General features: G+C 44.7%; 1 protein-coding gene across 1 annotated transcript in view; it reads right to left on the bottom strand.

Moving 5' to 3' along the window:
- The window catches only part of LOC309543318 (receptor-interacting serine/threonine-protein kinase 3-like), a 33,158-nt gene extending 17,852 nt beyond the window's left edge, over positions 1-15,306 (bottom strand). The window contains exons 1-4 of the mRNA XM_082242776.1: positions 15,129-15,306; positions 4,041-4,368; positions 3,732-3,871; positions 2,006-2,055 (exon numbers count right to left, since the gene is read on the bottom strand). Coding sequence (XP_082098902.1) covers positions 2,006-2,055; positions 3,732-3,871; positions 4,041-4,368; positions 15,129-15,262 — 652 coding nt within the window. The 5' untranslated portion in view covers positions 15,263-15,306. The remainder of the gene's footprint in view (positions 1-2,005; positions 2,056-3,731; positions 3,872-4,040; positions 4,369-15,128) is intronic.
- Between the last annotated feature and the right edge of the window lie 1,706 nt (positions 15,307-17,012).

Here is a 17,012-nt window from a genome sequence, read left to right as displayed (position 1 = left end):
AAACTGTGTTCAAAACACACATGTGAGGTATCCCCGCCATCTTTAGAGCGAGAGCAATAATTTGAGCCCTAGACCTCCTCTGTAACTCTAAGCTGGTAACCTGTAGACATTTTTAAAATGTCGCATATGGGGTACCAAAGTTTGTCGCCATTCCGTGAGCGTGAGCAATTTTGAAGCATGACATGTTGGGTATCTATTTACTCGGCGTAGCATTATCTTCCACATTATGGGAAAAAATTGGGCTAACTTTACTGTTTACTTATTTTTTAGTTCAAAAAAGCAAATTTTCCCCCCAAAAATTGCGTTTGGAAGACCGCTGCGCAAATACGGTGTGATAAAAAATATTGCAACGATCTCCATTTTATTCTCTAGGGTCTCTGCTAAAACAATATATAATGTTTGGGGGTTCTAAGTAGTTTTCTAGCAAAAAAAAATGATTTTAGCCTGTACACACCAAGTGTCAAAAATAGGCCCGGTCTTAAGTATGAATGGTAGCCAAACGCGTCTGCAAAAGAGCAGCACGTTTTGAATGAGGGTGGTTGTGAATGCAGGAATAGGTGCAACTTACAAGTTGTCCTGCAATAAAGAGCCTTAATGCTCTTTATTTGTATAAATATTTCCATTTGTTACACCGAATGGTGTATAAAACGGCCCTACATCTAATGTGAACTGACTTGTAGGCAGGTGCAGTTTATTTTCTCCACTGCAGGTGGCGCTCAATCACAGCAGCAAAGCAGAGAGAGATGAAGTTAGGAGGAAGGAAGTTAGGAACTTTGAATGGGTCAACATTCAGCAAAACTGAAGGCAGTGGAGAGGGTCTGAGAGCCTTTGCTTTGACACTAGGGTTGCCACCTCATCCCTTTAAACCAGGACACATAAATTACACAGGTTCTGAGGCTAATATAATGCACAATAGGCACTAAGTGAGTTTCATTTGCGGGCGCGACTTCCGTATACGTTTTCTTTTGTGCGCAAGCTCATGGCGACAGGGGGCGCTTTAAAATTTATAATTTTTTTCCTATTTATTTTATAAAATTTTTGAAGTTTAGCACAGGTTTTTTTAAAAAAAATATTAAAATCTGATCACTTTTATTGCTGTCACAAGCAATGTACACATCCCTTGTGACAGCAATATGCAGTGACAGGTACTCTTTATGGAGGGATCGGGGGTCTAAAAGACCCCAGACCCCTCCACTGCACTTCAATATATTCAAAATGCCAAAAACTGAGTTTTTGAATACAGTCACTTTTTCAAATTCGGCGCCTTTAGCTGCCGAGTAACCTGAACGTGACGTCATGGCGTGACATCACGTTCGGGTTACTCAGCGGCTCCATAAATAATACCTGTCATTGCCAATTACTGTCACTTACTGCCAATTACTGTCAAAAACGTGAGTGTATTTCGGGTTGCATCATCAGAGACCCGATCTAAGCCAAATTCGGCTTTGTTCGGGACTCCAACCAGCCGGCGGAGGTGTCGGCTGGTTGCTCGGGTCTCCCGGTGGGACGGGAGACCCAGGCAGGGCCGCAGAAGGCGGCGGGAAAGGGGGGCATCCCTCCCCCTCACTCGGGTAACTACTGAGCGGCTCCCGAGCCGCATTGGCCATTACCACCTAAAAGCCGACCGACGGCTCTAAAAAATGGTACTTGGATGAGGCCTCTAGCTGCAGGCATCACCCCGGTACAACCACGTCTTGCAGATCACATAGATCTATATGAGGTTGCGGGAAGTGGTTAATCAGCCTCAGAACCTGTCTAATTAATGTGTGTTCTGGATGAGGCGGCAACCCTACTTGACACGTCAGGGTGATTGGATTAAGGTCACACCTCTGTGGTCATAAATGTTGGGGTATGTTCCTGACATTCATTAAAAAAGGAAAAAACTGCTCTGATAAACAGCAAAAAAAAAAAAATATACTTTACAGTACATGTCCAGGTGAATGTGAATAATTACTGCTGGCTATATGAGAAACATAACAAAAGAACGGGGTCTACAAGGACTTACCTGGGTAAGGCTCTTCCCCTGAAAATACTGTCCACATTAAGATTCCGAAACTACAACACAGCAAAACAAAACGGAGGGTCAGTGTCTAAAATATGGTAAAACCATACAAAAAAAACACAGCATACAACTCACTAATATTTCATAATACTACATACATTTCCAGTTACGGCTATTATTCCTTATAATTTCTGGAACACTATATTCCTAGCAAGTTCCTTTTTCTTAAAACAAGTACTGAGTTATGAAGAAGAGGAAATGAACTGCAATATGGAAGGATCAGTTAAGCTTCCATCAACTATAAATTAAACAAGAACTTCAACCTGTGTCTCCTGTGTTAATTTAAGTTTCAACTTATGCTTTATCCTGAATTCACATACTTACTAGCCCAGCTGATATAGTATTGTCCTGCTGTGACCCATGTGGCGCCCCCCCTGGAAATTTCCTGGCCTGCTCTAAGATGGGAATTTACCTACACTACCAAAAGCCTATTTACACTAGCACGCTAAGCTAGGGGGTGCTACAACTACATACATTTCTCTGCCCCTCCCGCTATTAGCTTCATCCCCTCCTTCATTGGAGAGGATTGGCAGTTTGCTATCTTTGCCTTGGGCACGAGATGACCTTGTCCCACAGATATAACAAAACACTTTCATCGTTATATATTTAGCAGACCCAATAATCAAACAAAAGTAGTTCATATTTGGGGTTTACATGCACTTTAAAGTGCAACTAAACACCACAGTGTGTAAAGTATACAAGTCAATATAAAATGTAACCAAAGGATTAGAATTTAGGTTCTCACATACCTATATCTTCTTAAGTACCTTAGGAGCCCCAGATCATTGAGTGCTTTATTATGACCAATTTTATCACTTTCTTGCATCTCCTGTACCATGCCCGCAGCCCCTGCATCTCCTGCACCATGCCCCCAGCCCCTGCATCTCCTGCACCATGCCCGCAGCCCCTGCATCTCCTGTACCCTGTTCAGAGCCCCTGCATCTCCTGTACCATGTCCGCAGCCCCTGCATCTCCTGTACCATGTCCGCAGCCCCTGCATCTCCTGCACCATGCCCGCAGCCTCTGACATGTCCTCCTGTACCATGTCCGCAGCCTCTGACATCTCCTGTACCATGCCCACACAGCCTGCACTGCACTTTTACCACTTTTAACCCGAATTTGTTCATATATATATATATATATATATATATATATATATATATATATATATATATATATATATAGCCTTATGCGTTTTCATATCTATATATAATTCACTCTTCAAATGTGCTTTAAAATGCATAGTTTCACCTTTTATGAACAAGAAAATAATGGCGTTATGCTGTTGGGCCGGTATAATAATGCTATGGGGCTGGTATGAAATTATTTCCAGGGCTGAGTTTTATTCGCAGTCCGGCCACGGAGATGGGGATGGATGGAATTTTCTTTGAATATTAAAAATGAAGAAAAGCAAAAAATAATTAAATCATGCTTTTGGTTTGTGGTGCTCAGATGCAGTAATGATCTGCTTTAAGAAATCTTTTTTTATGTATAATTTGTAACTACATACCGTACATATATATATATATATATATATATATATATATATATATATACGTACATATACATATACATACACACACACGGGGCTGTAAATATGGTTCATTATGTACGCAGATTCAAAATACAATTAATAAAATTCATAAATCCATGGCCATCTTCTTCTTACCTGTAAACATCATGCGATTTTGAAACCTGATAGTTAATGTCATTTAGAGCTTCAGGCGGCATGTAGGGCAATGTCCCTGCAAACGATGGCACGGCAGAAGACGTAACCCCTATAATTTTTGACAATCCAAAATCTGTGATCTGTTAAAGAAGAATTATAATTCATTTGGTATGAGTTGTCAGACAGTGGCATCAAAAAGAATTTCCAGATGGTTTCATATTCAGAGATGGTGGTGGTGGGATTCATTTTCCCTACCTTTTCCAGTCTTAAATAGCTACTACTGCATTATTCATGTCACAGGTCACTTACCTGAACATCTAAATGCTTATTCAAAAGGACATTGCAGGGTTTTAGATCCCGATGGATTATTGGAGGATCCAGACTGTGAAGGTAATTCATTCCAAGGACCACTTGATGAAGAATCTGGAACCTCAAAGCCCATGGGACATCTGGGATATTGTCAAAGACAGTGCGTAGAGAACCATGAGGCATATACTCCATGACCAGTCCATGCTCTACAAGACTGCCTTCCACCTTCTCATATACTCCAAGGAGACGGAGAACATGGGGGTTGCTCGCTTTCTGCATCACATCTCGTTCCTTCATTAGATCCTTCATCAGCTTTTTTAGGTTGGAACTGAAATGAAGAATCCCAAAGCTATTGTTAGCCTGTTACTGGTGCAGTATTACTCTATACATTTGTCCTCCATTACGGCTTCTGGACATTAGGCAGTCGGTTTCTAACACAGGATAGGTGCCTTAGCTGTGCCAAGTAACAGCCATGCAGGCACATGTTCTATTTAAAGCTTAATATTTATTGCAGAATGACAGGGAATAAAGGGTGAGAGGAAAAAGGGTAGTTTTGAAGGTTTTGGCATAAGAAAAAAATAAAATAAAATAGTATACCATTGTTAGTATGGTATTGTATAGTATACAGTATATTAAAGAGAAACTCCAGCCTTATTGTCCGCTCAGTGTCCACCACTCCTCTCTGCTAATTCCTCCACTGGCTTCCAATCATTCAAGCAATAAAATAAAGCCTTGTACTCACTTCTCCTAAGACATCCTTCTCTCTAGCGCCCTCGTCACTTTCTCCCATGCTCATCTCTAGCGCCCTCGTGCCCTCTTTCCATGCTTATCTCTAGCACCCTCGTCATCTCCTTCCATGCTAATCTCTAGAACCCCCGGTCACCTCCTCATCTCCAGCACCCTTCCTCTAATGCTCATCTCCAGGACTTCTTCAGAGACTCTCCCATCCTCTGGAAATCCTTACCCCAATCTGTCTATCTCTTACTCTGTCCGCTTTCAGGCAATCCTTGAAAACTAATCTCTTCAGCCAAGCCTATCCTGTTTCTAGCTACCAACCAAATTTTACTTTCTCAAACAACTCATTCCTGCACAATTTCTATCGTATCACTTGCCCCTCTCTTTAGATTGTAAGCTCACGAGCAGGGACTCTTCTAAGGCTGGACATGCACATGTAGCGATTCCTCCATCTATGCTTTACAACAAGGATGGAGGAATCTCCCACTGTGGCTACTGTATTTTTGTTATACCTGAAGGGTTTCACATGTACTGTCACTTTAAGGCTGGCTCCACCCAGGAGTGATGACAGGGGTCAAGGAGCAGAGTGGCCATCTTGGAGACATGTAGGAGATGTGTGGATATACAGAGCTGTCCTGTAATGCCTGTTGTAGTGTACAGAGAGTCCTGAATAAACAACCGTTGTTCCAGACCAGAGTCCTGTGTCTCTCACAACACGGAGAATATAACAGTGGCAACGAGGATGGGATTCACAAGGTTACTATCCGTGTGAGAAAAGAAAAGAAGGAAAAAAAACTCTGGATTGTCAGCTGGATACAAACACCCACAGAGCTCAGCAGGAAAATGTCATTGATCGGGACATTAAGTGAATTTGATGGAGAACAACAGACAACGTGGAGTTCCTGGATTGAGAGACTAGAACAGTATTTTTATGCAAATGCCATCCCAGGCGACAGGCAAGTAGCAGTATTTCTGACACTGGTTGGTGCTAGGACATATGACACTCTTAGGGATCTCCTTTTCCCTCAAAAACCAGCAACTAAGACTTTGGCAGAGCTCCTGACACTGTTAGGGAATCACTTCCAGCCTAAACCACTAGAGATTGCAGAAAGATTCTGGCTCTATCAGTGGCAGCAGCAGCCAGGTGAAGATATTAAGGCTTATGTGCTCGCCCTTCGCAGACTAGCCTCAACCTGTTCTTTTGGGGAGTACTTTCCGACTGCACTGAGGAATAAGTTTGTCATGGGACTAAATAGTGAGTCTAGCCAAAAGAGACTGTTAACAGAGAAAGACCTTACCCATACAAAGGCAATTGAGATAGCTTCAGTGATGGAAATGGCTGTGAAAGATACAGAGGCATTGAACCCCCAGAGCAGAAGGGAAGAGGTTAAAGAGGAAGTTTTCAGAACAGCAGTCAAGCCAACTGCAGCTAAATGTAAATATAGACCCTCACCAACCCGGGAGTCAGCTTGCTACCGTTGTGGGAATACAGACCATGATCACAAAGTCTGCCGGTTTAAGGATCAGCTCTGTCATAATTGTGGTAAGGCAGGTCATCTGAAACAAGTCTGCCGTAGTAAGAAGGTGCAAAATAAACAACCTCTGAACACCAGGACAAAAGCATATATGGTGGGAAGATATACATCGTCATCGGAATCAGGGGATGAGGAATTGCTCCACAGATTGGACATACATCATATGCATTCAGCACCCTCAGCAATGACTGTAGAGGTAACTGTGGAAGGAAAGAAACTCAAGATGGATGTAGACACAGGAGCAGCAGTTTCAGTTATCACCCAGAAACAATGGAGAAAACTTCTGATCCGAACAATTTTCGTCCAACACCAATCAAACTGCAGACATACTCAAAGCAGATACTCCACCCACTGGGTTACGTGAAAGTACAGGTATCCTACAAGGGTCAGACAAAGAAAATGCCATTGTATATCCTAGAACATGGGGGACCCCCTCTCTTTGAGAGAGACTGGATTGCTCACTTTGGCATGCCAGACATCGCCATTAACCCCTGCAACACCGTGACCATCCCATCAAGAGATAACGAGGGATGGGTGGAATCCCTGAAACAGCGATTCCCACAAGTCTTTGATCACCATTTGGGAAAAATAAAGCATGACTGTGTGAGACTCAGGCTGAAACCCAATGCCCAGCCTAGGTTCTTCAAAGCTCAGACGGTACCTTTCGCACTCCGAGCAGGTGTGGAAGCTGTACTAAGTCGGCTGGAGGAACAAGGTGTCATCTCAAAGGTAGAGCACAGCGAGTGGGCATCACCAGTTGTACCAGTAAAGAAAGCGAATGGGGACTTACGCATTTGTGGCGATTTCCGCATGGCACTAAATTCTCAACTGGAGATAGACCAGTATCCCATACCCAGAGTAGATGACATTTTTGCCTCTCTTGCAGGAGGTCAAAAGTTCACCAACCTTGATCTCAGGCAAGCTTATTTACAGTTTGAGGTCCACCCTTCATCTCGCAAGTTTCTAACCATCAACACTCACAAGGGACTGTATGAATACAATCGGATGGTGTTTGGGGTAGCCTCCGCCCCAGCCATTTGGCAACGCAAAATGGATGAGATTTTGGCGGACATTCCTTTCACACAGTGCATGTTAGATGACATGCTCATCACGGGCCTGACAGACCAGGAACACAAGCATAACGTGGAGCTTGTGTTGGCTAGACTCCAAGAGCAGGGTCTAAAAGTGAACTTAGCGAAATGCCAATTCATGGTACCTAAATTGGAGTTTTGTGGCCACCTTGTGGATGCAGAGGGTATACACACCACGGAAGTCAAAGTTGATGCTTTAGTAAAAGCTCCAGCCCCAACCAACGTCCAACAGCTGCGATCATACCTGGGCTTGCTGAACTATTACCACAAATTCCTGCCGGATCTAGCACACACTTTGTTTCCATTAAACAAACTTTTGGAGAAACACTCCAGATGGAACTGGTCGGCTGCATGCCAACGTGCTTTTGAAGTTTCTAAGCGAGAGCTATTGGCGTCACGCATGCTCGTGCACTATGACCTCCAAAGGCCTCTCACCTTGGCTTGTGATGCCTCACCCTATGGTCTAGGGGCTGTACTATCTCACATTTTACCAGATGGGTCAGAGAAACCTGTGGCATTCGCCTCCAGGTCCTTGACAAAAGCAGAAAGCAATTACTCTCACATTGATTAAGAGGCTCTGGCGCTCATATGGGCAATTAGGAAGTTTCATCTTTACCTGTATGGTAGGGACTGACTGATCATAAACCACTCCTTCAGATCTTTAGCCCTGACAAAGGCATCTCCCAGATGACTGCGGCCCGTCTTCAACGCTATGCCCTATTCTTGGGAGCATATAGCTACAAAATCCAGTATTGCAGCCATGATGCTAATGCGGACGCCATGTCCCGTCTGACAAGGACATTAACAGACTCTTCTCCACCTGTCAAGAGTTGTCGTTACACCAGCCTGTCCTTTGTCTTCTGGGGAAGTAGCATCCCATACAGCCAAGGATACCTTCCTTAAGACAATACTCTCCTGGGTACGGTACGGTTGGCCTGCAACTGTCACACAGGATTATGAACCTTACTTCCGTAGGAGTCTGGAATTAACTGTGGCTGGCAACTGTGTTTTATGGGGAGACCGAGTGATCGTTTCACAGACCCTCCGGAGACACATTCTGGACTTGCTACATACTGGTCATCCCGGGGGCACATGTATGAAACAAAAGGCCAGAGGCTATGTGTGGTGGCCGAACCTCGACTCTGATATCACGACATATGTGAATGCGTGTGCTGGATGTGCACAAACTGCAAGAGACCCTCCTCGAGGGTGCGTCCAGCCCTGGACTTGGCCCACAGTTCCCTGGTTTGTTCCCTGGTTTCGCCTACACTTGGACTTTGCAGGCCCGATCAGAGGACACACCTTTTTGATCATTATTGATGCCCATTCAAAGTGGCCTGAGGTCATTCCTGTTACCCAGCCGACGACTAAGGCGACGATTTCCATACTGTTACATCTCGCTGCTACGTTTGGATACCCCAGAGAAATTGTCACAGACAACGGTGCACAATTCACAAGCCAGGAGTTTCAGAGTTTCCTGACTGCCCACAACATCAAACACAAGTTAACCGCACCTTACCACCCGGCTACAAATGGTCAAGCAAAAAGGTTTGTACGGACCTTCAAACGCTATTTCAAAGCTACTGTGGCTACAAGTCAACAACAGTCCCTGTCACCCCAGCAGCTGGACTCCTTCCTTTCTGCTTACAGAACCACACCACATGCAACCACTGGGAAAACTCCAGCTGAACTTCTTTTGGGTCAGCAGCCATGGACTGTTTTGGACATGCTCCGCCCTCAAATGGTCCAGGAACATGTACGGCAGTCCCAAGACAGGAAGGTTGAACACGACGAGATTCCCCGGTTTACAGCCCAGCAAAAGGTATGGGCCCGATCTTATGGCGCTTCCAACACTCGTTGGCTTCCTGCTATCATCGCAGAGACTTTGGGACCCAAAATGTATAGGGTCTGCCTGGGAGATGGTTCCATTTGCAGACGGCATGCGGACCAATTGCGTCCTCGTTCTCAGCTGCCCGAATACCTGACATCGGCTGCACCTCCAGTGTCTCAAGGATCTGCTCCTACCGGATCAGGAGGCATTGAGACTGATGCTTGGGGGGACTCTGAACTTTTGAACTCAGCTCCAACAGAGCCCTCCAGCCCTGGTCCAGAGGTCTGTTCACCCTCTAAGCTAGGGGATCCCCTCTTGGCCCTGCCGGTGTCCATTCCGGCCAGCCCTGCTTCCTCCGGCCCCAAGTCACTGGGAACCCGTCCTCAACGATGCTGTCGCCCTCCTGACCGGTTTCAAATGCAAGAGCGGTTACGAGACTTTCGACTGGCCACTGCCATGTTCTCCCAGTAGCGTCCCTGGAAGTTGTTCTCACATCCGGACGCGGAAGAAGCCATGTAAATCTCCTGAGTTGGAGGACTGTATTGGACATTTATTAGTTACTGTTTTATGCCTGTTCTCGTTTTGTTGTGTTTTTTGTTTTTGTTGTTTTTTTTAGGGATGGATGGAAGGTGTTATACCTGAAGGGTTTCACATGTACTGTCACTTTAAGGTTGGCTCCACCCAGGAGTGATGACAGGGGTCAAGGGGCAGAGTGGCCATCTTGGAGACATGTAGGAGATGTGTGGATATACAGAGCTGTCCTGTAATGCCTGTTGTAGTGTACAGAGAGTCCTGAATAAAAAACCGTTGTTCCAGACCAGAGTCCTGTGTCTCTCACAACACGGAGAATATAACAATTTTGACAGCTGGCCCCACCATCTTATTGGAATACGCTGCTGTTTGGCTGATAATTTTACACCCCAGTTTTTTTGGTCAAAGGATGTTGGGCAGGAGGGTGGCGACAAGGTCACCCACTAATCGAATTTCAGACTGTTCATCAGGAAATTCATACAGTGTATGGCCAGCCTAAAGGAGAAGAATTGCCAAAGCTATTTTGGCTATACTTCTCCCATGGATCCCAGGACTTCGTTCTGCACTCCTGTGACCCATTTCCCTGTGGCATCACTCAGCCAGTTGAAAAGTCGGGATCCACCCAGATGACTGGTTCAGCAGCTGGTTCAGCCTCTCAGCATGCTGTTGAGAGGCTGAGCCAGCTGCTCCTGCCCCCTCCAGAGCTCAGCGGCCCAGTGAGCGCTGGAGGGGCAACTAAAATTCACTGGCTCTCTGCAGACTGAAGACTGAGAACTAAGTGATCAGCGGTGTTCAAACCAGGGCTTTTTTTTTTCTTAGAGAATAGATGCAGGAACTTCCCCCTTCTGAGTCAATTCTTGTTTCTGCCCCCTACCCATTTCTGAGCACTGTCCTTTGATTCCACCCCCTACCCACCTCCCAGTACCGCCCCTTTTAAAGAATACAGAGCCAAGTACCATTTTGTTGTGCTAAGTAATTTGTATGGAATTTGCTAAAGATAATAGAAAAAGCAATAAAATAGATCCCCTGCAGCCAGCAACAATGGACCCCCCCCCCCTCCGCAACAATAGATTCCCTTAGCCCTGGTTAAAACAAACATTTATACTCATTTATGGCGCTTTTCCGCTGCATGGAACCGAACGGTTTGGCTCGCTTTTGCGCTTTTCCACTGCATGGTACCGCATGGTACAGTGTTGGAACGGTTCGGTACGGTACGGCGGCGCTTTTCCACTACATGGAACCGAACGGTACGGGTCACTTAAACAGTACCACCTCGGTTGTGGTTCCAAGAGGGCCGTACAGATACAATATCCCACAATCCTTTGCATGCAGCCTTGACTGTTTGTCACTACTAGCCACTGATTGGTCAGAGAATCGTTGTTATCCCACCCACTTATTACTTTAGTGGAAAAGCAAACTGTACCAAACCGTACCGAACCGTTCCAACACCGTACCATGCGGTGCCATGCAGTGGAAAACCAAACCGAGCCAAGCAGGGCCGAGTGGAGCCAAGCCGGTACTTGCAGTGGAAAAGTGCCATTAGGTGACTCGGTCTTAGAGCCGGAGATGGACAGATGCAGCAAGGATCAATGCTGCATCCCCCCGAGTATAAATGTTTGTGGTTTCCAACTCCCAAACTTCTCTTTTAAACCCTCTATTGTATTAAATTGTACTGTAACTGTATTGTTTGCCTTTATATTGTAAAGCCCGGTCCAAACTGTTGGCGCTAAATAAATCCTGTATAATAATAAATAAAAAAAGGATCACATACAGTCCACCAGAAAATATATATTACACAAGCAGCTGTGTATTTAGCAATGTAATTAGAGTTTCGCTTTCAAATAGGAACTGTATGTAGGACTTATATAAATAGAGTATTTCCTTTTTTTGTCGCGGTCTGGATGTGACTGTAATCAGTTCCCCATCTGTCACAGTTAGCTTCCCATCCAGCTCTTATCGCTCCAGGGTTGCAGCATCTCTGTTACTATATACTTCTACCCCCTGAATTTCCTAGGCTGGGGTTTTCCCAAATTCCTGTGGAAATTTCCACCCAACAAAAGCCACACTGTGATCTATTACACAACAGGGTCTGAGCTCTGTGGCCCCTCTCCATTCAATTATTTGTGATACCCTGCAGTCCATCTATTGCTGATAATTCCCCACATAATCCATCAAGCAAAACATCTACTGTATAATTGGTGTGATGGTAATATCGGCCTTAAGCCCCGTACACACGAGTAGAAATTCGGCCGGGAAATTTCGTCCGACGACCGATCTGCCGATTTTCGGCTTGTTAGTATGGTGCTTCCAACAACCGACTCCGACTTTTCGGCCGAAAAAAACCTGGTGTGCAGGCTATATAATTTTTGTCGACCGTCAAAACACGTCTGATTTTCGTCTCATTAGTACAGATTTCGATGGGGAAAAATCTTATGAGCAAGACTAGGCATGCTCAGAGATGAAAGAACACATAGAAAGCAATCCAACACATGACATCACTTCTGAAGTAGAATTCTGTCGTGCGGGAACATTCGTGTGCAGTCTAGGCACATTCCAACCAACAGACGCCACTCTGGACAAAAGACGGGCGACCGGTCTGCGGAAATTCGTTGCGTGTGTACGAGGCTTTAGGCCTCTTGCACATGATACTCCTGTTTGAGCATCTACTTTTTCAAAATTATTTTTGTATGTATTTGTGCCTATTTACGTGCATTTTCACAATGTATTCTCGCATTTTTGTTCTGCACGTCATGTAAATGGGCAAAAAAGCAGATTTTTCTATTTTTTTTTTTTTTAACTGAAGAATGCACACCCCTTGTTGACTGAGGTATTACAGATATTACGGCTGCTTTACCATTAAAACCCAACTTACGACCTGCAAACCATAAAATGGTAACACTATACTTTTGGATTTTGAAAGGCCATAGCAGCCATTTTATTAAAACAAAATACAATTTTTTATAACAATACATAATATTGTTCTTTTAATTTATTCAACAGTAATGACCCAAAGTCAGTACAGTGACGAACTTTGTCAACTAACCCCGTCAACGTCTAGGGCAAGGGTCTTCAAACTATGGCCCTCCAGTTTTTCAGGAACTACAATTCCCATCATGCCTTGTCATGTCTGTGAATGTCAGAGTTTTGCAATGCCTCATTGGACGTGTAGTTCCGCAACAGCTGGAGGGCCATAGTTTGAGGATCCCTGGTCTAGGGTCTTGGAATGCAACTGGCTGTATCTCCGATCAAAATAGACTTTCAGGCCCTCAGCCGCAACGACACCAGCTTGAGGCCTATTACGATTAGGTACCCCCGATACAGCCAAATGACTCTTAACCATTACTACCTTCAATTGTTACCAGGGTAGGTACACCCATACCTGAGATGGGCCCCACTGCTCCATTTCCAACTTTTTAAACCGCCTTCCAAGACCCTGAGACCCCCTGCTAACTGCTATGGCAAACACCAGAAATTCAACACTCCCACCGAACACAATAATACAGGCGGTCCCCAGGTTACAAACATCCTACTTACAAACGACTCCTACTTCCAAACGGAGGAAGACAACAGGAGGTGAGGAGAAATCTAGCCCTAGGAAGGGAAATTCACTCTTGGAAGAGTTCTTATGGGAAAAGGTGTCTCCATTGAAGCTTTATCAATAATTCTTGTTTCCACGACAACCCAAAATTTTCAAATTCCAATTGTCATAGGGACAGAAAGTGAGGTGAAATCTTCTGAACAGGGGTACAGACAGCAAAACAAATGGCACAGGGGTGTTAACCCTTCTCTATGCTATCCAAAAAACGTAAAAAATATTATTTTGGCTGGAGCTACACTTAAAAAATGTACATTTTCCGACTTACAAATTCAACTTAAGAACAAACCTACAGGCCCTAGCTTTTTTGTAACCTGCCTATAGCCCCAAATCCATCCCCTTCCCGGGTAAACCCCTTGAACAACAATACTAACTATTGACAATACAAATACCAAGAAACCCCCCCCCCCCGGAATAACAGCAATTAATTAGGGAGGGAGGGCAGGAGGAGCTATCTCCACGTTGTGCTGGCTCCAACTGGCTTCTAGAACCCTACTACCACCCCATACTCCCCCAGTGACTCCATCTTGCCCCACCCTTCCTATCCCTAATTAAAGTCAACCTAATTTTATACAAAATTTATATTAAACCTGCAATGCTTCCATCCTATCCTGCTAACCCAGTCATGTCCGGCCTTCCACCTAATGCTGCCCATCCAGCTCCAGGCCTCTTTCTTTACAATGAATGGCGTGTATTTTAGCTCAGTAAAATAAAAAAGCTGTACATAATATAAGGTCAAAGCTAAACAAGACTTTCAATTGTATCCAAACAGGCAGGCTTTTGTACTACATAGTTGAAGGTAAATCTAAAGAAAATTGTATAATGTATTAGGGATCGACCAATTACCATATGAATGGCCTGTATTTTAGCTCAGTAAAATAAAAAAGCTGTAAAGCAAAGCCAATATATTGAGGGCTGATATGCACTTTCCCCGATATATCGGAATCAGCCACCAAGGTGGCCAATTTTGCCGATATTTCGTAAAGTGCTTGTCCATAGCCGACAGTCAGCTGTCTTGTAATGACAACTGATGTGGCTAAGAAGCCGCTCGGCTGTCATTACAAGCAACTGAAGGGGACGTCCCCCCCCTACCGCCGCTTTCCGCGGCTCGTCCGGGTCTCCTGTCCCACCGGGAGGCCCGGGCAACCAGCCTGCACAGCTGCCGAAGACCTGATCAAAGCCGCATTCGGCTCTGATCGGGTCTCCATGCAAAAACCCGGAAGTAATGTCATGTCCGGGTAGATTCAAAAAAATTACAGCATTCAAAACATCCAAACTTGGCGTTTTGAATGCTTTTAAGTGCAGAGGAGGGGTTTGGGGTCTTTTAGACTTTCAGATCCCTCCAAAAGAGTACCTGTCAAGTGATAAAAAAAATTTAAATGTACGAAAATATCGGCCAATATCGATATGCAGTGGCCAAAATATCGGTATCGGCAACGAAAAAACCATATCGGTCAATCACTATAATGTATGGGCAGTCTTATTTATGGAGGTCCTCTGTTGCCGCTCTTCACTTTCACTTTAGATCGGGTTGCTGGGAGTGCGGCGGTTCAATACTACCTATACATGTGACTCCTGGATGAGGGTCTGAGACGCAAGCACCCTTATTCAGTGGAGATCACCGAACCTTGGTGCCTTCAAGTGGTGCTCCGAGCTTTTTAATACAGGTTTTCATTGCTGTCTGTGCCCCTATTAGAGAGATTCATCGTCTTTGTTCTGTTTACCGTTATAAACGAAAGTGAAAGTAAAAGTATATCGTGTTCGACATACCTGCGGGCTCCTTGCACCACTTTGAGCGCTACCTCCATTTTCAGCGTTTGGCTCCATCCTCTATAGACGTTCCCAAATCCTCCATGTCCCACCAGCTTCAACCTCTCCAGATCTCCCGGTGGGAGAAGCAGCATGTTCAAACTTTGAAGACAACACAATAACTGAGCTGTTCCAGGCGTGGAGGGATTTACTGAGTGCTCAGGGGGGGAGGAGACCAGAGCCCATAAGGGACGTCACACTCTGTGTACACAATTACTCTGCAAACTGGGAAATTCTGCTCTTGCTTGACTGATGTTAATTGGCTTATTCAAAGTCTTTTTATCACTTTATATGCAAGGACTTTGTTCTGTGCTGTTGATTTTTGTGTGTATTTGGGCGATACTGCACAAACGATTTCTAGATGGCTGTAACTGACTTACAACTAATGCCTGGTACACACAATGAGATTATCGGCGCATGATTGTCTGTTTGTTTTTTTTTTTGCATGTTAGTCTCATATCGAGTGTAACCTCCGCTACAGACTTCACATCACTATTGATGATTACCATTGCTGAAGTCTGCCAATGACAGAATACAGGAGGGAAAGAGTTACCAGCAAGTGACATCACATTAACCACTTCTGGACCGGAAGGATTTGCCCCCTTAAAGCGGAGTTCCACCCAAAAGTGGAACTTCCGCTCTTTTGCTTCCTCCCCCTCCTTCCGGTGCCACATTTGGCACCTTTCAGGGGGGGGGGGGGGGGGCAGGTACCTGTTTTTGACGTGGGGCCGTGTCCCGGAAGTTCGGCCCTCCTCCTCCTTCCCCCGCCGCCGAGCCAATAAAAATGTGTAGCGTGCTTCGCGCATGCGCAATAGGGACCCGGCCGTGACAATTGTCACAAACGTGCAACGCTGTACCCAAATAATTGTACTTTTTTTCCCCACAAACAGAGCTTTCTTTTGGTGGTATTTGATCACCTGTGCGATTTTAATTGTATGCGCTAAAAAAAACAAAACATGAGTGACAGCTCTTGAAAAAAAAATTAAATATTTTTCACATTCTGCTATATAATATTATCAAAAAATAAAATTAAAAAATCAAACTTTTTCATCCTTTTAGGCCAGTTTGTATTCTGCTACATATTTTTGGTAAAAAAAAAAAATCGCAATAAGCGTATTTTGATTGGTTTGCACAAAAGTTATTGTGTCCACAAACTAGGGGAAAGATTTATGTCATTTTTATTTATTCATTCAATTTTTTTACTAGTAATGGCGGCGATCTGCGATTTTTAGTGGGACTGCGACATTGCGGCAGACAGAACACACCCCTAACTGACATTTTTGACACTTTTGGGGGGACCAATGACATTACTACAGTAATCAGTGCTAAAAATATGCGCTGTTACTGTAATAATGACACTGGCAGGGAAGGGGTTAACCCAGGGGTGATCAAAGGGTTACGTGTGAGCCTAGGGGAGTGTTTTCTAATGGTATGGGGGAGGGGCTTGTGAAATAACCACAGAGACCTGTGATCCTTTATAGCAGGATCACAGGCGCTCTGCGATCATTTTAGAGAGAAGAACGGTCAGCTGTGTTTACCTTCTCTCTCAGCGGGGAGCGGACACACGTCCGCTCTCCTCTCCTTTTTGCTGTGACCCGGAAAGCGACGTCCATGACATCACTTCCGGGTCAGCATCTAAGTGTCACCGGCTAGCTCAGCCAGGGAGTAATGTTTTGCAATGCAATCTGCATTGCAAAACATTCAGTGGAGTATAGGGGAGACATGCAAGCTCTTTTAGACCCTGCATGTCACATTAACCACTTTACCACTGGAGGATTTTGCTGTCTTACGTCCAGGCCACTTTTTGCGATTCGGCACTTTGCGACTTTAACTGACAATTGCGCG

This window comes from Pelophylax lessonae, assembly GCF_965119305.1.
Source record: "Pelophylax lessonae genome assembly, chromosome: 13".
NCBI classification, from domain to species: Eukaryota; Metazoa; Chordata; class Amphibia; order Anura; family Ranidae; genus Pelophylax; species Pelophylax lessonae.
Note: the sequence above shows the minus strand (reverse complement) of the source record. Positions and strands in the feature narration are given on the sequence as shown.